Genomic DNA, 19,648 nt, shown 5'->3' on the forward strand with positions numbered 1-19,648 from the left:
TAGATGGTCAGTTGGTACTCAGATTCTTTTTGCCCCTGCCCCCTCCTTGTGTAAATGGAAGAGTTTCATAAAAAGAAGTACTGACGATTAATCCAAGACTTGTGATAAGTGTCTGTTAGTGTTAGACGTATGATCCAGACATTGCGAATAGTTGCTTCCACTGCCAAATTTTGTGATTTAGTTGTAGAAAATACCCTTTGTTTGTTTAAACAAAATGAGTCACTCAGTAGGCTAAAAAAAGTTGCATAATTTTAATGGGAACTTAAGATTGTGACATTATATGTAATACGGTGAAAGGAAGGAGAGAATTCCCAAAAGACCATAATCAGAGAAATGGAGACTTCTTGGATGGCAAAGGACCCGGTGAAGGTGAGCTGCTGAGCAAGGCAGGGCAGTTGAATAGGTGGTCTCAATTTTGCCAATTGGAGGTAAGGGTGGAGGGGGCGCAGGAAAATAGTTCAATGAGACAGTTGATTATTTCAGAAAAAAGCTCCGGAGATTGTATTTGCTATTCATGATCCTGGGTAGTGGACAGTTTTTGACAGAGGAAGATGAGCTCAGTAATGCTTGATGCATCCCTATATTTCCTCATTCCATCATCGGCAGCTGTGCCATCAGCTTTCTAGGCCCTCAGCTTTCAAACTCCCTCCCAAAAACACTCCATCTCTTGACATCTCTTTCTTCCATTAAGACATTCCTTAAAACCTACCTCTTTGACCAAGCTTTTGGTCTCATGTCCTAATATCTCCTTATGTGACTTGATGTCAAATTTGATTTGATAAAGCGCCTGTGAAGCACCCCAGGATGATACAATACGTTAAAAGACATTATATAAATTAAAGCTTTTGTTGATATGAACCAGAAAGATTTGATGATGGTTGGATAAACTAGTTATGCACCATATTCATGCAAGTCTTTGTCTCTTGGACTTATAGTGAAAATAGGGGACCATACCAAAGGGATTAACCAGGTTGGGAGAGAGTAAATGTTTTACTGGGGTCAAGGGCACTAAAAGTGATGGAGAGCACATCAATGGCTGCAAAGGTAAGATGGAGAAATAGAGAATTAACAACCGAGGCAATTGGGATTTATACCTATTGTAAATAGCTTTGTGAGGAATATGACATTACATATTGAAAAATTCACTATACTGTGTAAATACTTCAGATAAATCTTGCATTGCCAAGAATTTAACATTCTGTTATGGTAATCTAATGGTTTTATATGTATTTCAGTTGAAGCTCTGTACAGAGATACATATCCAGAATACCTTCAATACATTTACCTGGTGGCTCCCATATCATTGATGTTATTAAATCCAATTGGTTTCATCTTCTGTGAAATACAGAAATGGAGGGAAAACATGAACACCCAACAAAGCAAACTGAAGACTGTTGCACTGGTACTGTTACAGGTTTTTAAAAACCCAATTGTGTTTATGGTCATTGTTGGAATTTGTGGGAATTTTATCTTTGAACAAAAGATTCCGGTGATTATCGGAGAATTTCTGGATGGTCTCGCAAGCTCTTTTAGTGGTTCAGCTCTCTTTTATCTTGGACTTACAATGGTGGGGCAGATCGAGAAGCTGAAAAAAAATTCGTTTGTTGCAATTATTCTCCTGATCACAGCCAAACTGTAAGTAGAAAAATCTTGCCATCTGATATAAGTACAATTAGTGCCTGATTCAATTCATTTAAATTTTCCATATTGTGCATTTAACATGGTTGCGCAGCTTTTTTTAATATCGGGATTCCTGTTGTGAAATCAAAAAGTTTTCACAGCTGCCTTTTCCCTGTAATTATCATGTGTCTGTGACTGATTTAAGTGTAGATGCAACGGAGGAAAAGTATATTTTATTAGAAATGGGAAGGCAAGTGTAAATGACCACCCGTAAGGTTAGACGGGATAGTCAAATGGGCCAATAAGTGGCAGATGGAATTTAACCCTGAAAAGTATGAGGTGATACACTTCGGAAGGAGTAATTTGACAAGGAAGTATCCAATGAACGGCATGACACTAGGAAGTTCTGAGGAACAAAGGGACCTTGGTGTGTGTATCCATAGATCTCTGAAGGCGAAGGGGCATGTTAGTGGGGTGGTGAAAAAGGCAAATGGGACACTTGCCTTTATCAATTGAGGCATAGATTACAAAAGTAGGGAGGTCATGTTGGAGTTGTATAGAACCTTGGTGAGGCCACAGCTGGAGTACTGTGTGCCGTTCTGGTCGCCACATTATATGAAGGATGTGATTGCACTGGAGGGGATGCAGAGGAGATTCACCAGGATGTTGCCTGGGATGAAACACTTAAGTTATGAAGAGAGGTTGGATGGACTTGGGTTGTTTTCGTTGGAGCAGAGAAGACTGAGGGGTGACCTGATCGAGGTGTGCAAGATTATGAGGGGCATGGACAGGGTGGATATGGATCAGCTGTTCCCCTTAGTTGAAGGGTCAGTCACAAGGGGACACAAGTTCAAGGTGAGGGGCAGGAGGTTTAGGGGAGATGTGAGGGAAACCTTTTTACCCAGAGGGTGGTGACGGTCTGGAATGCACTGCTTGGGAAGGTGGTGGAGGCGGGTTGCCTCACATCCTTTAAAAAGTACCTGGATGAGCACTTGGCATGTCATAACATTCAAGGCTATGGGCCAAGTGCTTTTAAATGGGATTAGGTAGTTAGGTCAGGTGTTTCTCACGTGTCGGTGCAGACTCAATGGGCCGAAGGGCCTCTTCTGCGCTGTGTGATTCTGTGATTCTGATTCTGTGATAGAAGGAGGAGGAGAATGTAGAAGTAAGCAACACAGGGAAATTCTGTCAGTCTAGAATTGTCCAGTAAGTAAGTATACAGTTCTTGATACCTATGATGAGGATATGGACTGAGGCACAAGGAAGGGTTATCTAGAGCAACATGGTGTTTGGATTCATGGGATGGAATCTTGTTCCCTCCCCCATGGCAAGTTTGGTGGGGAGGGGGCATTTAATCAGGCAGGAAGGTGGTAGGTGGGGACCCTGCCACCTTTCCACCTTCACCCCAATCACCCCACAGCCAATTGAGGCCCTAAAATGGGCAATAAATACCCACATAAGGGCCTTCTCCCACTGTTGCTCATATTGCCCAAGCAACAGGCGGGTGGCTCACCATTGGGACGTATGACAAGCAAACCCTAGCATATTTTCCTGTGGGCTGTCGCGCGGGGACTTCCTCATTTATTTAATAGCACTCGGTGCCTGATCAAGGAACCCAGCATCAGGAAGGGTGGGCCCACTGAGAGCCATTCGCCTGCCCTTGCTGCTGACCCCAACCACGCGACCCCCTTCAGCCACCTGTGCCTGGGAACCTCCTCGATCCGAGGCCTCGGGTGGGTGTAATACTGACAGCAGCTACCACTCCCTGGTAGCCCTGTTGAGTACAGAAGAGTTGCCGGTGAATCAGTCCTTGATCCCAAGTGAAGGCCCACTGCTGGTCTGTCAAGTGCCTGAGTAGCAAAGATGTGGTGGGCCTTCCTGAAAAGAGGGGATGCAGGGGTCTCGCCAGCACTTTAGCTGGCGACGAAGACTCCCATCGCTCCAACAAAATTCAGCCCATGGTTATTGACAAGGGCAAAAACTATGAGATATGGCAGCAGGTGAGTAGTTCTTGTTGTGAGTCCTATAATTAAGGAGACAAACATTTTGGGAGGAATTTTCTCAGGCAAAGATGTGTGATGGAATACTCTCTGCTTGCAGGAAATTAAATCCAATTAATGTGAAGTCAGCTAGGGATCCTCCCTTCTTTCGGGTTTCATTGGGGCGGGATTGAAGGCCAGCGGAAAACCTTTACCGGGTCTGTCAGGAAACCAATTAAGAACTGTTTTGTTGCTCCATTCTGTATTTAACAGCCATAGCTCCTGTTTCCTCACCTGTTAGCAACTTGCCAGGGTCAACAAGGCGAATACACAACAGTGAAACTGACAAATTGGGAAGGCTTTGCTTCCTGAAACTGAAGAATCCCCAGCCAAGGCTGGAGGAGAGGCTTTCTAAAAATTCATTTAGGGGATGTGGGTGTCACTGGCTAGGCCAGCATTTATCCCCCATCCCTAATTGCCTTTGAGAAGGTGGTGGTGAGCTGCCTTCTTGAACTGCTGCAGTCCCTCTGGTGTAGGTACACCTGCAGTGCTGTTAGGCAGGGAATTTCAGGATTTTGGCCCAGCGACAGCGAAGGAAAGGCAATATATTTCCAAATTATTTCCAAAATTGTCCTTCTAGATGGTAGCAGTCATGGGTTTGGAAGCTGCTGTCTAAGAAGCCTTGGTGAATTTCTGCAGTACATCTTGTAGATGGTACACACTGCTACCACTGTTCGTCAGTGGTGGAGGGAGTGAATGTTTGTGGAAGGGGTGCCAGGCAAGCAGGCTGCATTGCCCTGGATGGTGTCAAGCTTCCTGAGTGCTCATGGAGCTGCACGCATTCAGGCAAGCAGAGAGTATTCCATCACACTCCTGACTTGAGCCTTCTAGTTGGTGGACAGGCTTGGGAAGTCAGGAGGTGAGTTACTCACGGTAGGATTCCTAGTCTCTGACGCGTTCTTGTAGCCAAAGTATTTATATGGCTAGTCCAGTCCAGTTCAGTTTCTGGTCAATGGTAACCCCTAGGATGTTGATAGTGGGAGATTCAGTGATGGTAATGCCATTGAATGTCAAGGGGCGATGGTTCGATTCTCTCTTGTTGGAGATGGTCATTGCCTGGCACTTGTGTGGCGTGAATGTTACTTGTCACTTGTCAGCCCATGCCTGGATATAGTCTAGGTCTTGCTGCATTTGGACATGGACTGCTTCAGTATCTGAAGAGTCGCGAATGGTGCTAAACATTGTGCAATCATCAGCGAACATCCCCACTTCTGACCTTACGCTGGAAGGAAGGTCATTGATGAAGCAACTGAAGATGGTTGGGCCGAAGACACTGCCCTGAGGAACTCCTGAAGTGATGTTCTGGAACTGAGATGACTGACCTCCAACAACCACAACCATCTTCCTTTGTGCTAGGTTTGACTCCAACCAGCGGAGGAGTTTTCCCCCTGATTCCCATTGGCTCCAGTTTTGCTAGGGCTCCTTGATGGCACATTCGGTCAACTGCTGCCTTGATGTCACCTCACCTCTGGAGTTCAGCTCTTTTTTCCATGTTTGAACCAAGGCTGTAATGAGGTCTGAAGCTGAGTGACCCTGGCGGAACCCAAACTGAGGGTCAGTGAGGAGGTTACTGCTAAGGTAGTGCCATTTGATAGCACAGTTGATGACCCCTTCCATCACTTTACTGATGATGGAGGGTAGACTGATAGGGCAGTAGTTGGCCGGGTTGAATTTGTCCTGTTTTTTTGTGTACAGGACATACCTGGGCAATTTTCCACATTGCTGGGCAGGTGCCTGTGTTGTAGCTGTACTGGAACAGCTTGGCTAGGAGTGCAGCAAGATCTGGAAAACAAGTCTATTATAAGTACTATTGCCGGAATATTGTCAGGCCAAAGCCTTTGCACTATCTAGTGATCACGTGGAGTGAATTGAATTGGTTGAAGACTGCATCTGTGATGGAGGAGGCCAGGATGGATCATCCACTCAGCACTTCTGGCTAAAGATTGTTGTGAATACCTTATCTCTTGCACTGATGTGCTGGGCCCCTCCATCATTGAGGATGGGGATATTTGCCTCACCCTCCCCTATCCCATGTTGTGTAATTGTCCACCGCCATTCACAACTGGATGTGGCAAGACTGCAGATCTTAGATCTGATCCGTTGGTTGTGGGCTCACTTAGCTCCATCTATCACTCTCTGCTTAAGCTGTTTGGGACGCAAGTAGTCCTCTGTTGTAGCTTCACCAGGTTGACACTTCCTTTTTAGGTGTGCCCTCCTGAACTGTTCATTGAACCAGGGTTGATCCCCTGGGTTGATGGTAACGGTAGAGTGGGGGATATGCCGGGCCATGAGGTTACAGAATATGTTCAATTCTTCTGCTGCTGATGGCCCACAGCACCTCATGGTTGCACATCCATTGTCTGTTTGAAATCTATCCTATTTAGCCCAGTGGTAGTGCCACACAGCACGATGGAGGGTATCTTCAATGTGAAGACGGGACTTCGTCTCCATAAGGACTGTGTGGTGGTCACTCTTACTCCTGTGTGGTGAGAATAAGTATGTTTTTCCCTCTTGTTAGTTCCCTCACCACCTGCCGCAGACCCAGTCTAGCAGCTATGTCCTTTAGGACTTGGCCAGCTCGGTCTGTGGTGGCCAGCTCGGTCTGTGACAGTGCTACCGAACCACTCTTGGTGATGGACATTGAAGTTCCCCACACAGAGTACATTCTGCGCACTTGCCATCCTCGGTACTTCAATGGTGTTCAACATGGAGGAGCACTGATTCATCAGTTGTGGGTGGGCAGTACATGGAAGTCAGCAGGAGGTTTCCTTGCCCGTGTTTGGCCTGGTGCCACGAGACTTGGGGTCCAGAGTCCCTGTGCCGACACCCCTGCTGGTGGGACAGGGTTTGCCATTGTCATTTCCGGTGCCGAGGGTGGTTTGTCCAGTTTTTACAACAATAGTTTCATGGTCATCATTGGACTTGCAATCCCAGATTTTTATTGAATTCCCCTTACCCTGGGTCTCTGGATTACCAGTCCAGTGACAATACCACTACACTGCCGCCATCACCTCCCCTTCTCTTCATAGCAGTTCTTCTCTCAGAGACTACTTTCACTGCTTGACAGGTGCTAACCAACTTCTTGGAAGGCATTTCATTTGTCTAACACTTAGTCTACTTGGACTTCAACAAGGCTTTTGATAAGGTCCCGCATGGGAGATTGATAACGAAGGTAAGAGCCTGTGGGATCCAAGGCAATTTGGCAAATTGGATCCAGAATTGGCTGAGTGACAGGAAGCAGAGGATTATGGTCGAGGGGTATTTTTGTGACTGGATGCCTGTATCCAGTGGGGTTCCACAGGGATCGGTGTTGGGTCCCTTGCTGTTTGTGGTATATATAAACGATTGAGACTTGAATGTAGGAGGGTTGATCAGTAAGTTCGCAGATGACACAAAAATTGGTGAGGTGGTAAATAGTGAGGAGGATAGCGTTAGGTTACAGGAGAATATAGACAGGCTGGTCAGTTGGGCTGATCAGTGGCAAATGGAATTTAATCCGGATAAGTGTGAGGAGGTGCACTTGGGCAGGACAAATAAGGCAGGGGAATACACGATGAATGGTAGGACCCTGGGAAGTACCGAGGATCAGAAGGACCTTGGTGTGCATGTCCACCGCTACCTTAAGGTAGCGGGACAGGTAGATAAGGTGATTAAGAAGGCATATGGGATACTTGCCTTTATTAGCCAAGGCATAGAATATAAGAGCAGGGAGGTTATGCTGGAACTGTATAAAACGCTGGTTAGGCCACAGCTAGACTATTGCGTGCAGTTCTGGAATCCGCATTAAAGGAAGGATGTGATTGCACTAGAGAGAGTGCAGAGAAGATTTACCAGGATGTTGCCTGGGTTGGAGAGTTTTAGTTATGAGGAGAGATTGGATAGACTGGGGTTATTTTCCTTGGAGCAGAGGAGATTGAGGGGGGACATGATTGAGGTGTATAAAATTATGAGGGGCATAGATAGGGTAGACAGGAAGGAACTCCTCCCCTTAGTGGAGGGATCAATAACCAGGGGTCATAGATTTAAGGTAAGGGGCAGGAGGTTTAGAGGGGATGTGAGGGAGAATTTTTTCACCCAGAAGTTGGTGGGAATCTGGAACTCACTGCCTGAAAGGATGGTAGAGGCAGAAACCCTCATAACATTTAAGAAGTATTTGGATGTGCACTTGCAATGCCATGTAATACAAGGCTATGGGCCTAGTGCTGGAAAATGGGATTAGAATAGTTAGGTACTTGTTTGACCGGCGCAGACTCGATGGGCCAAAGGGCCTTTTTTCTGTGCTGTAGACCTCTACAAGTCTATGACATTTTCAGCTGCACTTCCCAGCCACACAAGCATTGCCAGTAATTGATAAGGTGCCTGTCACCAGAGGGTCACTACTTGGCACCTGACAATGTTTTCCTTTCCTGTCTTTGAGATCCTGAATTTTCTTGATGCACTTTCCCCAGGTTGGAGAGACAACACTGCTGCTACTCGGGGAGCCCATAGTTGGGAAGTTAATGCCGTGGCTTTGGGAAAGGGCTCGACAAACCTGTCCATTTGTCAAATAGGTTCCTGACCCACAATTGGGCTAGCATCTCAGCAGGGACTAAGTCTCAAAAATTTCACCTTTTATTTTGTAGCCATGATTGAGGTGTTACAGGATATAACAGAGAATTGAAAAGCTTATGAAAAGTGACCAGAAGTTGTGGTTCATGTCATAGGAAAAAGTAAAAGCAACATTTTTTGTACTGCATTTGAAGAGTCGGGGTGTATATTAATGTATGAGACTTTGAAGATAGTTAAGATAGAAAAACATGGAATAGGAGAAAGTTTTGAATGGACTTCACTGTGGCTAAACCAGAGAAAGGAAAGGCTTGTTATTAACAGAGCTTCAGAGACATGAAAGGGGGCAGTGACAGCAGGTTGCCCAAGGTTAGTGTTAAGCAATTGTTTTTAAATTGTATATAAATGATTTATTGAACTGGGGACAGAAATAAAAATGTCTAAGTTTATCGATAACACCAAATCAGAGGAAAAAGCAAAATACAAAGGGATCTGGATAGGTTGGAAAGTTGGGTTGATTAGTGGCAGATGATATTTAATGTGTACAAGTGGAAGAGAATGATATTAGATAAAGATTTGGCAGATAACCTGATGGTTCTAGCTTACTGTATTTGCAGATATATTATTCCATTTCATAGTAATTCAGTCTTTGTGAAGCATGTTGATGAGTTTGAACATGCAAATTGTTATTACAAATACAAATTGTCTTTCTTCTCTCATTTATGCTATCACATTAATTCTCTCTTTTTCTTGTCCCTGTTCTTTACTTATTTTTGTGTGTTCTTTCTCAGCGCACAAATACTGCGCCCTGCAAGCTCTCACTCTAGGGACAAACTTTGGAGGTTGGAGGCAGGGAGGGTATTTAATCGGGCGCAAGAGAGCGAGGTGGGTATCCCACCACCTTCCCACCTCTGCCTGGTTCAGTCTGTTGCGGGAAGGTTCGTGGATGACTATCCCACCCCGATACTGATTAAGGTCTGGGCACTTAATGCTGACTTAAGTGTCTCATCCCGTCGCCGTTGGTATTCAACCAACTGTGCAGACTCTCCATGTGCTTTCTCTTTCACATGCCTGTGCTCTCATGCTTACATCAATTTTGTTCATCTTTTTTTCTTCGTGTTTGCTTTAACCCTCCCTCCCCGTTGTATGGTGTGTCCCAATCTCAACTACTGGCTCGCACTCGCATGCACACACCTGCATTTGTTCACTGCTCCTTTCACTTTTCACTTTGTTCTTTCTCACTATCTTGCATGCATGTGCTAGTTCTGTCTCTCATGTATATATTCTTTCTTTCTCTTGCATGTGCTTGCTTTCTCTCTTGTGTATGACCTTTCCTTTTTGTGCATGTTATTTTTCAGCTGTGTGCACTCGTCCTGAATCAGGCTTGTTCTTATCTCACACATTCTCACATGCATTTCTCTTCCTCTTCCTCTTCTGGTCTCTCTTCCTCTCTCATGTACTCGTGCTCTTTTGCTTATTCCCCTTTTCCCTTCATTCACTGCACACTTTTCCCATTGATCACTCCTGTGTTCTTGTTCTTTCTTCTCCTACCTTTGCATATTCTCTGTTTCTATACCACAATAGTCTGATTTTAATAATTCACAGAGATTCAAGTGATAGGTTTGAAAATTGTTATCAAACTTCTCAAAAGGACAATATGATGAATAATTTGTTGTTTCATTTAATTTGTAATGATATATTTGTTTCTAAAATTCATAGATTGGTCCTTCCTCTCATCAGCCGTGAAATGGTGGAATTACTAGACAATGGCAATACTGAGGCTAACTACACCAGTCTCTCGAACTATGCATTTTTATATGGCATTTTCCCAACAGCACCAAGTGTAGCTATATATGCAAGTCAGTACAATATGGAAATTGAAATTGTAAGTATGTAGAGGATCACTCTTGTATTTTTAATTTCAGAAAGGAGCAGTTTTCACAAAACAAAGATATATTAACATACGAAATAGGAGCAGAAGTAGGCCATTCGGCCCCTCGAGCTGTTCTACCATTCATTAAGATCATGGCTGATCTGTTTGTTTCAAATTCCACATTCCCATCTATCCCAACAACCTTTGATTCCCTTACCTAACAAGAATCTATCTACCTCCACCTTAAAAATATTCAATGACACTGCCTCCACTGCCTTCTGAAGCAGAGAATTCCAAAGTTGCACAACCCTCTGACAGAAAAAATTTCTCCTCATCTCTGCCCTAAAAGAGCGACTCCTAATTTTAAAACAGTGCCCCATAGTTTTGGACTCACCCAAAGAGGAAACATCCTTTCCACGTCAACTTTGTCAATACCATTGAGGATCTTATATACTTCAATCAAGTCACCCCTCACTCTTCTAAACTCCAGTGGAAACAAGCCCAGTCTGTCTAACCTTTTCTCACAAGACAAACCGCTCATTCCAAGTATCAATCTAGTAAACCTCCTCTGAACTGCCTCCAACGTATTAATGTCCTTCCTTAAATAAGGAGACCAAAACTACACACAATATTCGAGATGTGGTCTCACCAATGGCCTGTATAACTGAAGCATAACATTCTTAGTTTTATGTTCACTTGCTCTCGTAATAAAGGATAGCATTCCATTAGCCTTCTTAATTACTTGCTGTACCTGCAAACTAACTTTTTGTGACTCATGCACTAGAATACCTAGATCCCTCTGCACCTCGGAATCCTGTAGCCGTCCTCCATTTAAGTAATACTCTGTTTTTTTATGCTTCCTGCCAAAGTGAACAACTTCACATTTTTTCACATTATACTCCTCTGCTGTATTTTTGCCCACTCACTCACCCTATCTATATCTATCTGCAACCTCCTTATGTTCTCTTCGCAACATACTATCCTACCTATCTTTGTGTCAATTGCAAATTTAGCTATCATGTCTTCACATCCTTCATCTAAGTCATTGATATAAATTGTAAAAAGTTGAGGCCCCAGCACAGACCACTGCGGGACTCCACTTGTCACATCATGCCAATCAGAAAAAGACCGATATATGCATACACTTTGTTTTCTTCCAGCCAGCCAATCTTCTATCCATGCTAATACATTGCCCTCTGTGCCATGTGCTTTTATTTTCTGCAATAACCATTGATGTGGCACCTTATCACATGTCTTCTGGAAATCCAAGTACAGCACATCTATAGGTTCCCCTTTATCCACAGCGCATGTTATTCTTTCAAAGAACTCCAATAAATTGGTTAAACATGATTTCCTTTTCACAAAACCATGCTGATTCTTACTGATTAGTTTGTGTTTCTCTAAGTGCCCAGTTATAACCTACTTAATGATTGATTCTAACACTTTCCCCATGACAGACGTCAAGCTAACTGGCCTATAAGTTACCTGTTTTCTGCCTCCCTCCCTTCTTGAATAGAGGGTTATATTTGCTACTTTCCAATCTGATGGAACCTTTCCAGAATCTAGGGAATTTTGGAAAATTAACACCAATGCATCTACTACCTCATTAACCACCTCTTTTAAGACCCTAGAATGAAGTCCATCAGCACCCAGAGACTTGTCAGCCCGCAGCTCCATCAGTTTTCTCAGTACCGCTTCCCTAGTGATTGTAATTTCACCAAGTTCCCCTCTCCCTTCCACCTCCTGATTTACAGCTATTATTGGAATCCTCTATTGTGAAGACAGAAGCAAAATATTTGTTCATTTCATCTGCCATTTCCTTATTATCAACTATTAACTTCCCATTGTCACTCTCTCGAGAAGACCAACACTCACTTTACTTACACTTTTCCTTTTTAAGTACCTGTAGAAACTCTTGCTATCCGTTTTTACATTTCTAGATAGCTTCCTCTCATACTCTAATTTCTTTCTCCTGATTAACCTTTTAGTCATTACTGTTGCTCTTTATATTCTGACCAATCATCTGACCTGCCATTTATCTTTGCGCAGTTATATGCTTTTTCCTTAAGTTTGATGCTTTCCGTAACTTCTTTAATTAGCTACAGAGGTGGGTCCTCCCTTTAGATTTTTCTTCAGAGTAGGAATATACTTATTCTAAGTATTCTGAAATATCCCCTTACATGTCTGCCATTGCTTCTCTATTGATCTATCCCCTAGCCTTAATCCCAGTTTACTTCAGCTAGCTCAGCTTCTATTTTTTTTATTCATTCATGGGATGTGGGCTTTGCTGGCCTGGCCAGCATTTATTGCTCATCCATAATGCCCTTGAGAAGGTGATGGTGAACTGCCTTCTTGAACTGCTGCTGCCCATGTGCTGTAGGTACACCTGCAGTGCTGTTAGGAAGGGAGTTCCAGGATTTTGACCTAGCCACATGCACACATAGTTGCCCTTATTTAAGTTTAAAATACTAGCCTTATTCCCACTCTTCTCCCTTTCAAACGGGATGTAAAATTCAATTATATTGTGGTCACTGCTGAAGGGGTGCCTTCACTCTGAGTTCATTAATTAATCCTATCCTGTCACATTACACAATACCAAGTCTAATATAACCTGCTCTCTGGTTGGTTCCAGAACATGCTGCTCTATGAAACTATCTTGAAAGCATTCTATGAACTCCTCATCTAGGTTACTACTGCCAATCTGATTTTTCCAGTTTATATGTAGATTAAAATCATCCAGAATTATTGTCATCCCTTTATCACAAGCACCCAATATTTCTTCTTATATACTTTGTCCTAAATTGTGGTTATTGTTAGGGGGCCTGTAGACCACTCCCACTAGTGATTTCTTTCCCCTACTATTCCTCATCTCCACCCAAACCGATTCTACATCCTGATCTCCTGAACCAAGGTCATCTCTAACTATTGCACAAATGCCATCCTTGATCAACAGTGCTGTCCCTCCACCTTTACCTAGCTTCCTATTCTTCTTGAATGTCATATGGGTATTTAAGAGTTTGTACTCTTAAGTTACATATTTAGCCTTTATATGATTCTCACACACTAAGTAACTCAAACCTCAGTAAATTTAGAATGAATACTGCTGGATAAACTTAATATATGCTTACCAAGCAAAACCTTGTTTCTTTTCAGTGGAATTATTGACTTTGTGGACTGAAGTCAGTACGTAGAGGAAGCACTCATTTAGCTAATCATGACTCAGTGAAATAGCATGCATTTTTCTTCTGTTTCTACATCAGTGTTTATAAATAATAAATATATATATAAAATTATTTTTGTAGGTGACTCCTGGGATGGTGATAAATACATTTGTATCTGCTCCCATCATGTATGTGTCCGCATGGCTTTTGACAATTCCATCGATGCACACACAGGGGATGCAATCTGCAATTCAGAACGTCAGCTTTGACATAAGCATAGTCACCCTCTTTTTTCTGGTTAGTATATAGCTTCTGTAAAAACATTTCTTTCTAATATTACACATCTGGTGAAGCATACTATCACTGCTCTTAAAAAGTTATTTGCTTTTGGCAGTAAAGCTAATGTTAGTTTATAATCTATGTGGCTGGTATACATTTTGAGAAGTTGGTTGACTTGCAGTTTAAATTGGTGCTAAGTTTTATATAATTAAAATATCAATAGTTCACTGAAAATGATCTTTTTGGATAATGATGCTTCCAGATTCCAGCAACACCAGCGCAATACTGTCAAACTCCAGAACTCATCACCCTGGTCCTGACAAAGACCGGGATCATCACCCAATTATATCATTGTTCAGGAATGCCCCTTAGCACAGCTAAATCCCATTCCTCCTAACTGCCAAGCATTTATCTCCAGTTGCTAAATGCTAGGTATTCACTTCCAATGGCATAAATATGCTTGTTATAAAACAGCGATCTATTAGCTATTTATATATAATTCTTCTCATCAACCTTACCATTATAAATTCCTATGTCCACATTTGTGAAGGAAATTAAATTATTTCTGCACACCTTTGTCCAATGTCTCTCACATTTTAACCCCACCTCAGCTGAAGACTACATTCAGTCTTGAATCTGTGCAGCAACACAGGCAATTAACTAGTTTGTAATTGGATATAACCACAGTAGCAACATTGCAGGATGGAGTTCCCAATAATTTCAGCTAAAAAATGGAGAACTCAAAATGCAATTGTTAATATTTTAATGGTGAGTACATATGCTCATCACATCCTGCTCTACTTCAGCATTACCTCGACAGAACAACCATACCCACGTTGTTAGACTAGTATTTAATGCTAAGTTTTAGATGAGGCGGAGCTTTCTCAGATTGGACATTGGGATGACCATGTGGCTTATATAATTTTTTTAAAAAAGAATTGCAAAGCCTGAAGTAACTACTTTCAGTTGATATTGAAATGAATTGAATATTCTGTACATTGGCATATGAATTACACGATTGAAACAGGGACCTTTGTGGCACAATATGTGTCTGGTTCATTGTTTCAATTTATTGTATGGACTGTGTAGTTTGTATTATAACATTATGTTGTTTTTACATATAGATTAATTTAGTCGAAGCAGCTACTGTTTCTGTGGGCTATAAGCATTCAACTTTGAATGGATTTCAGTAGTTTCTGTCCAATTTCACCCCACAAAATTGCATAAATCAACAAATTAATATCTCACCCAAAAGACAGCATCTCTGTCAGTGCAGTACTCCCTCAGTACTGCACTGACGTGTCATCCTAAATTATGTGATCCAGTGTCTGGAGGGGAGCTTGAACTCAGCCTTGGAGACGAGTGCTACCACTGATCCAATTGTGATGAGTGAACCTAAATTTACTGCTGAAATTTATAACAATCCATAAAAAGCGTTAATCAATTCAATATAAAATAGTTATATCAACTCAAGTTTACTTCTGCTGTGTTCCAAGTTCCTGAATATCATCTGTGTAAGATCCATGATTGACGAGGAGGCCTACCCTGGCACAGCTAGTCATTCCCCACTGCCACAACTCCTTCCCAACTATTACTCCAACTCCTCTTTTGCCGTCCTTACATGTTCTCCCCTACAAACGCTGACTAGCTTGACGCTAGCTTGTCTGTCTTATTTATTTAAATTTCATAGACCCTAGAAAAGTGCACTTCAGTGCTCAGCCACTTGAAGGAGCAAGCTATCATGGTAGTCATCAACACTAGAGATCTTCATTAAAACAAAGTAAACATACAAGTACAATTTGAATCCTAGCTGTGCAGATGTTGCATTAAAGCTTTATTTGCATCTTCCTGGTGCCAGTCCTTGCCCATCTATTTACATGTGACCCCAGTACTCATTTATACTCCTCCATTTCTAATTATATTTAATGGCTCTGGTGCATATTCTGTGCCTGCTAATAATGCATTTATAGAAATATACTCTCAATCTGGCTTCTAATTCTCCTCGAGATGTGGTTATTTGCCATTATTACACCCTGTACTCTAAAGTAATGGCCCAGGTTACTCAGCAACTGAATAACGCATTCTGCAATATATTCTCGAATTCTCCTGTTTTTTTATAAAACTTATATTATCTAACGTACCTATGAGATCCATCATAACTCTGTAATAATTTTTTATTTAGTTTTTCTGAAACATCTGAAAATCACACAATTAACAGATCTTGAACTGTCACGCACTTGATTGACTCAAATTTCATACATCTAAAACAATGACAAATCACAACTGGACATTTAAGGAAGCAAATAATGAAGAGTACCATTGTTAAAAATGAAACAAAACAGAAAAATAAATTATTAAATGCTACTTACTTCTGACCTTGATAATCTAGCCTCTCCCCGAGGACCCATGTACAAGTCACTCCAAGCTGAAGCATCAGGAAGCAGTTAACCATTTCTTTTTGTTCAGTTTCATTTGTTTTAAACAAACATCCCCACACAAATGTAGCTTCTAATTCACCCCAGAATGTGCCTATTTAGGATACTTCACAGTAGTTGAGTAGCTAGATCATCACATTTCTGCTCAAGCCTAGTTATACTTGGTGGCCTCAGTTAGACCAGGTTAATAACAGCTCTAAATTAGCAGCAGATGACTTCGCACACGCCATTATATATATTAGCAAAAGAACTATGAAAATGCAAATACTCCCATGCTACTTAATATTGCTACTTGATACAATAGATCTGTCATAAATAAACATATCCTCTGAATTATCAAGAATTATCATGGAAAATTGCTATTATTTATAAATTAGTTAATATTACCACAGAAAAAGTGTTTTAATTCTGTACTGTTTCAAGGATATTTTGAAAAGCTCATAACTTCAGCAATTGCAATTTCAATTTGAAACCATTTATGTAACTACACAACCTTGATCTTTCATATAGGTTTGGTCTGTGGCTGTGATGCTTCTGAGTAAGAAATTTAAGCAATTGCCTCATTTACTCTCTGTTAATTTGCTGCTTGCACAGGTAAGGTTCTTAAATTATTAATTATTAGGGGCAGGTTTTATGGCATGACTGATATTTATTTAGAAATAATTGGGCTGGTGGGCATTGCACATTTTCTGCGGGTACTGCAACCTAAGGCAAATTGTAGCAGAATAAAGCATTTCCAAATGTTACCAAGAAGAAGGTCTTGAGCCCTCACTTACTGACAGCTGGACTGGATCAGCAATTTTACCACAGGCAGCCTGATAATTGACAGCCTTAAAGACTGCCATCCAATTAAAGTCAACAGGTGAGTTCCCCAATGCTGCCAGCAGCCTCAGAAAATAGCCCTTATGTAAATTGGCTGCCCATGTCCATGAGACTGGCAGCTGAACCGGCATGCAGTCCACCACAGGGAAACTTCCCCAGTGGTGTGACTGTGCTGGGAGGCTATCCTGATGCTGTTCCCTGGCACTGTACTGACTTCCCTCCCAGCCTGTCGCCCATGGCAGATTTCGGAAGGACAGGAAGCTGGGAAAAGGAGGTGGGATAGCTCTGTTAATTAAGGATGACATCAGTACAATAGTGAGAGATGACCTTAGTTCTAAGGATCAAGATGTAGAATCCATTTGGGTAGAGATCAGAATTAGCATTGGTAAGAAGTCATTTGTGGGAGTGATTGATAGATCCCCTAACAGTAGCTAAACTGTAGGACAGAGTATACAGGAAGAAATAATGGGGGTCTGTGAAAACGGTACTGCAACAATCATGGGTGATTTTAATCTACAGATCTAATCTACACATTTAATCTGTAGATTGGATGAATCGGATTGGCAAAGTTAGCCTGGAAGATGAGTTCATAGAGTGTATTTGAGGCAATTTCCTTAGAGCAGTACATTCTAGAACCAACCAGAAAATAAGCTATTCTAGACCTGGTAATGTGCAATGAAAGAAGATTAATTAATTACCTCATAGTGAAGGAGTCTGTAGGTAGCAGTGATCATAACATGATTGAATTTCACATTCAGTTTGAGGGTGAGAAAAGTGAGTCTAAGACTAGCATTTTAAACTTAAAGGGAATTACGAAGGTATGAATATAGAACTGGCTAAAGTGAACTTGAAAATTAGGTTAAAGGGTAGGATATTAGAGATGTAGTGGCAGATATTTAAGGAGATATTTCATAACAATCAGCAAAGATGCATTCCAGCAAGAAAGAAAGGCTCTAGGAGAAGAATGCACCATTCATGGTTAACTAAGGAAGTTAAGGTTAATATCAAATTGAAAGAAAAAGTGTACAATTCTGCAAAGATTGGTGGTAGGTCAGAAGATTGGCCAGAATTTTAAAAAAACAAAGAGTAGCTAAAAGGAGGGAGAAATTTGAGTATGAGAGAAAGCTAGCTAGGAATATAAAAACAGATAATAAGAGTTTCTACAAGTATTTAAGGAGGAAAAGAGTAATTAAAGGGACCATTGGTCCTGTAGAGAGTGAGAATGGGGTATTAATAATGGGAAATAAGGAGATGGCAGAAGCATTGAACAGATAAGGTGAGGTGGATTATTCCCTTGTGTTGGTTCTCACTGCAACAAGCCCAGTCTGGTAGCTATATCCATCAGCACTCCGTGGCGGCAGTACCAAATCACTCTTGGTGGTGGACATTGTAGTCCTACACACAGAATACATATTACACCCTTGTTCCCTCAGGGCTTCCTCCAAGTTATGTTTAACATGGAGAATTACTGATTCATCAGCGGAGGGACGGCACTTTTTTCGTCATATTTGACCTGAAACCATGAGACTCCATGGGGTCCAGAATCAATATTGATGATTCACAGGGCCACTCCCATCTGACTGTTTATCACTCTGTCCCACCTCTGTGTAAGTGGAAAGGTCATATCGAAGGAGAAGTTGACAGATAGCTATCATGCAAATGTGACTAATGTACATTGAGGGCAGCTGATTTCTAAAAATATTGAAGTTATTTGACACCAAAATGGATATTTTTTAAGTGCTCATTAAACTTTTTTTCTTGGACTAACTATGGAAGTGAAATAATCAATACTTCTTTATGATACCTCTATTTGTTGGATCACAATATTTTTAAAAAGTATATGCAGACTGTGAATCGAGAAATGGAAAACAGGCTTGGAAGCACTATTATGCATTATTCAATAAAAAATATTGTGATGGCATTCTGTATTGTTCATTGAAGCATAGCCTAGATGCAGAATGCTAAATCTGCATTATAAATGAGGAAAGCGAGAATAAAGAATGATGTCTTATTGTAATACTAATATACTGCAGTATTCCTGCTTTGACCGTATTTCTTAAGCACCATGTTACCCACGTGTATGGCTAAATCCTGATCGCATACCACCAATTTGGGAAATTATTTGTCATGAAAAATCTAAACGATTGGATGCAAAACAGCAAGTAATAACTAGTGAATAAAAATGGAGGCTTCCTTTTCAAAACAAATGCTATGACAGAAATTATTTGGTGAAATTGACCTTCATTTGCCTTGTGACCAATGGCCAAAATTGCTGGGAGCTGATATGAGGATTTATGATTAATGCACTCAGTTGTGGTGTAGCAATTTTATGATTGAAACAATTGAAATTTTATGCTACAACTGAAGGAAATTAAATGGAGTATTTTCAGTGTTCAACCTGAATAAAAGAGAAATTCAGCTGACTTTGTAGGAAAAAAAATGTCAATTCTGATTCTTATTCTCACAATAAACTGAATATTAATCACTTGGTCCATTGAATTTTAAATTATTTTAAAAATTGTTTTCCAGACTATGGCCTGTTTGGGAATGATCCTGTGGTATGTTATCACCAAGCAAAATAATCTTCTTGGTCAAGTCCTGGTATTCATTGTGCTATATAGTTCTTTATATAGTACGTATGTATGGACAGGTAAGGTGCCTAAAATGTAAATCATTTTAGAAGGTTTTTTTTAACCCGCTCATTTTGTTTTGCTCATTTGTATGCTGTAATGATATCTTGCATAACTCCCAGTGGGGATGGTGTTACCCTGGGAGTCCTTAACATTGACTGCGGGCCCCACGAAGTCTCATAGCATGATGATGAAAACATGGTCAAGAAAACCTCTTACTGATTACCACCTACCACATCTGCGC

The 19,648-nt window shown here is 41.4% G+C and overlaps 1 protein-coding gene across 5 annotated transcripts in view; it reads left to right on the top strand.

Annotated features, from left to right (window-relative positions):
* gpr155a (G protein-coupled receptor 155a) overlaps positions 1-19,648 on the top strand; it is a 72,572-nt gene that overhangs the window by 13,659 nt on the left and 39,265 nt on the right. For all 5 annotated transcript variants that reach the window (XM_078552069.1, XM_078552070.1, XM_078552071.1 and 2 more), the window contains exons 3-7: positions 1,236-1,635; positions 9,924-10,089; positions 13,380-13,535; positions 16,463-16,546; positions 19,304-19,424. In XM_078552069.1, coding sequence (XP_078408195.1) covers positions 1,236-1,635; positions 9,924-10,089; positions 13,380-13,535; positions 16,463-16,546; positions 19,304-19,424 — 927 coding nt within the window. The remainder of the gene's footprint in view (positions 1-1,235; positions 1,636-9,923; positions 10,090-13,379; positions 13,536-16,462; positions 16,547-19,303; positions 19,425-19,648) is intronic.

Source organism: Cetorhinus maximus, chromosome 11 (genome assembly GCF_964194155.1).
Source record: "Cetorhinus maximus chromosome 11, sCetMax3.hap1.1, whole genome shotgun sequence".
Taxonomy (NCBI): Eukaryota; Metazoa; Chordata; class Chondrichthyes; order Lamniformes; family Cetorhinidae; genus Cetorhinus; species Cetorhinus maximus.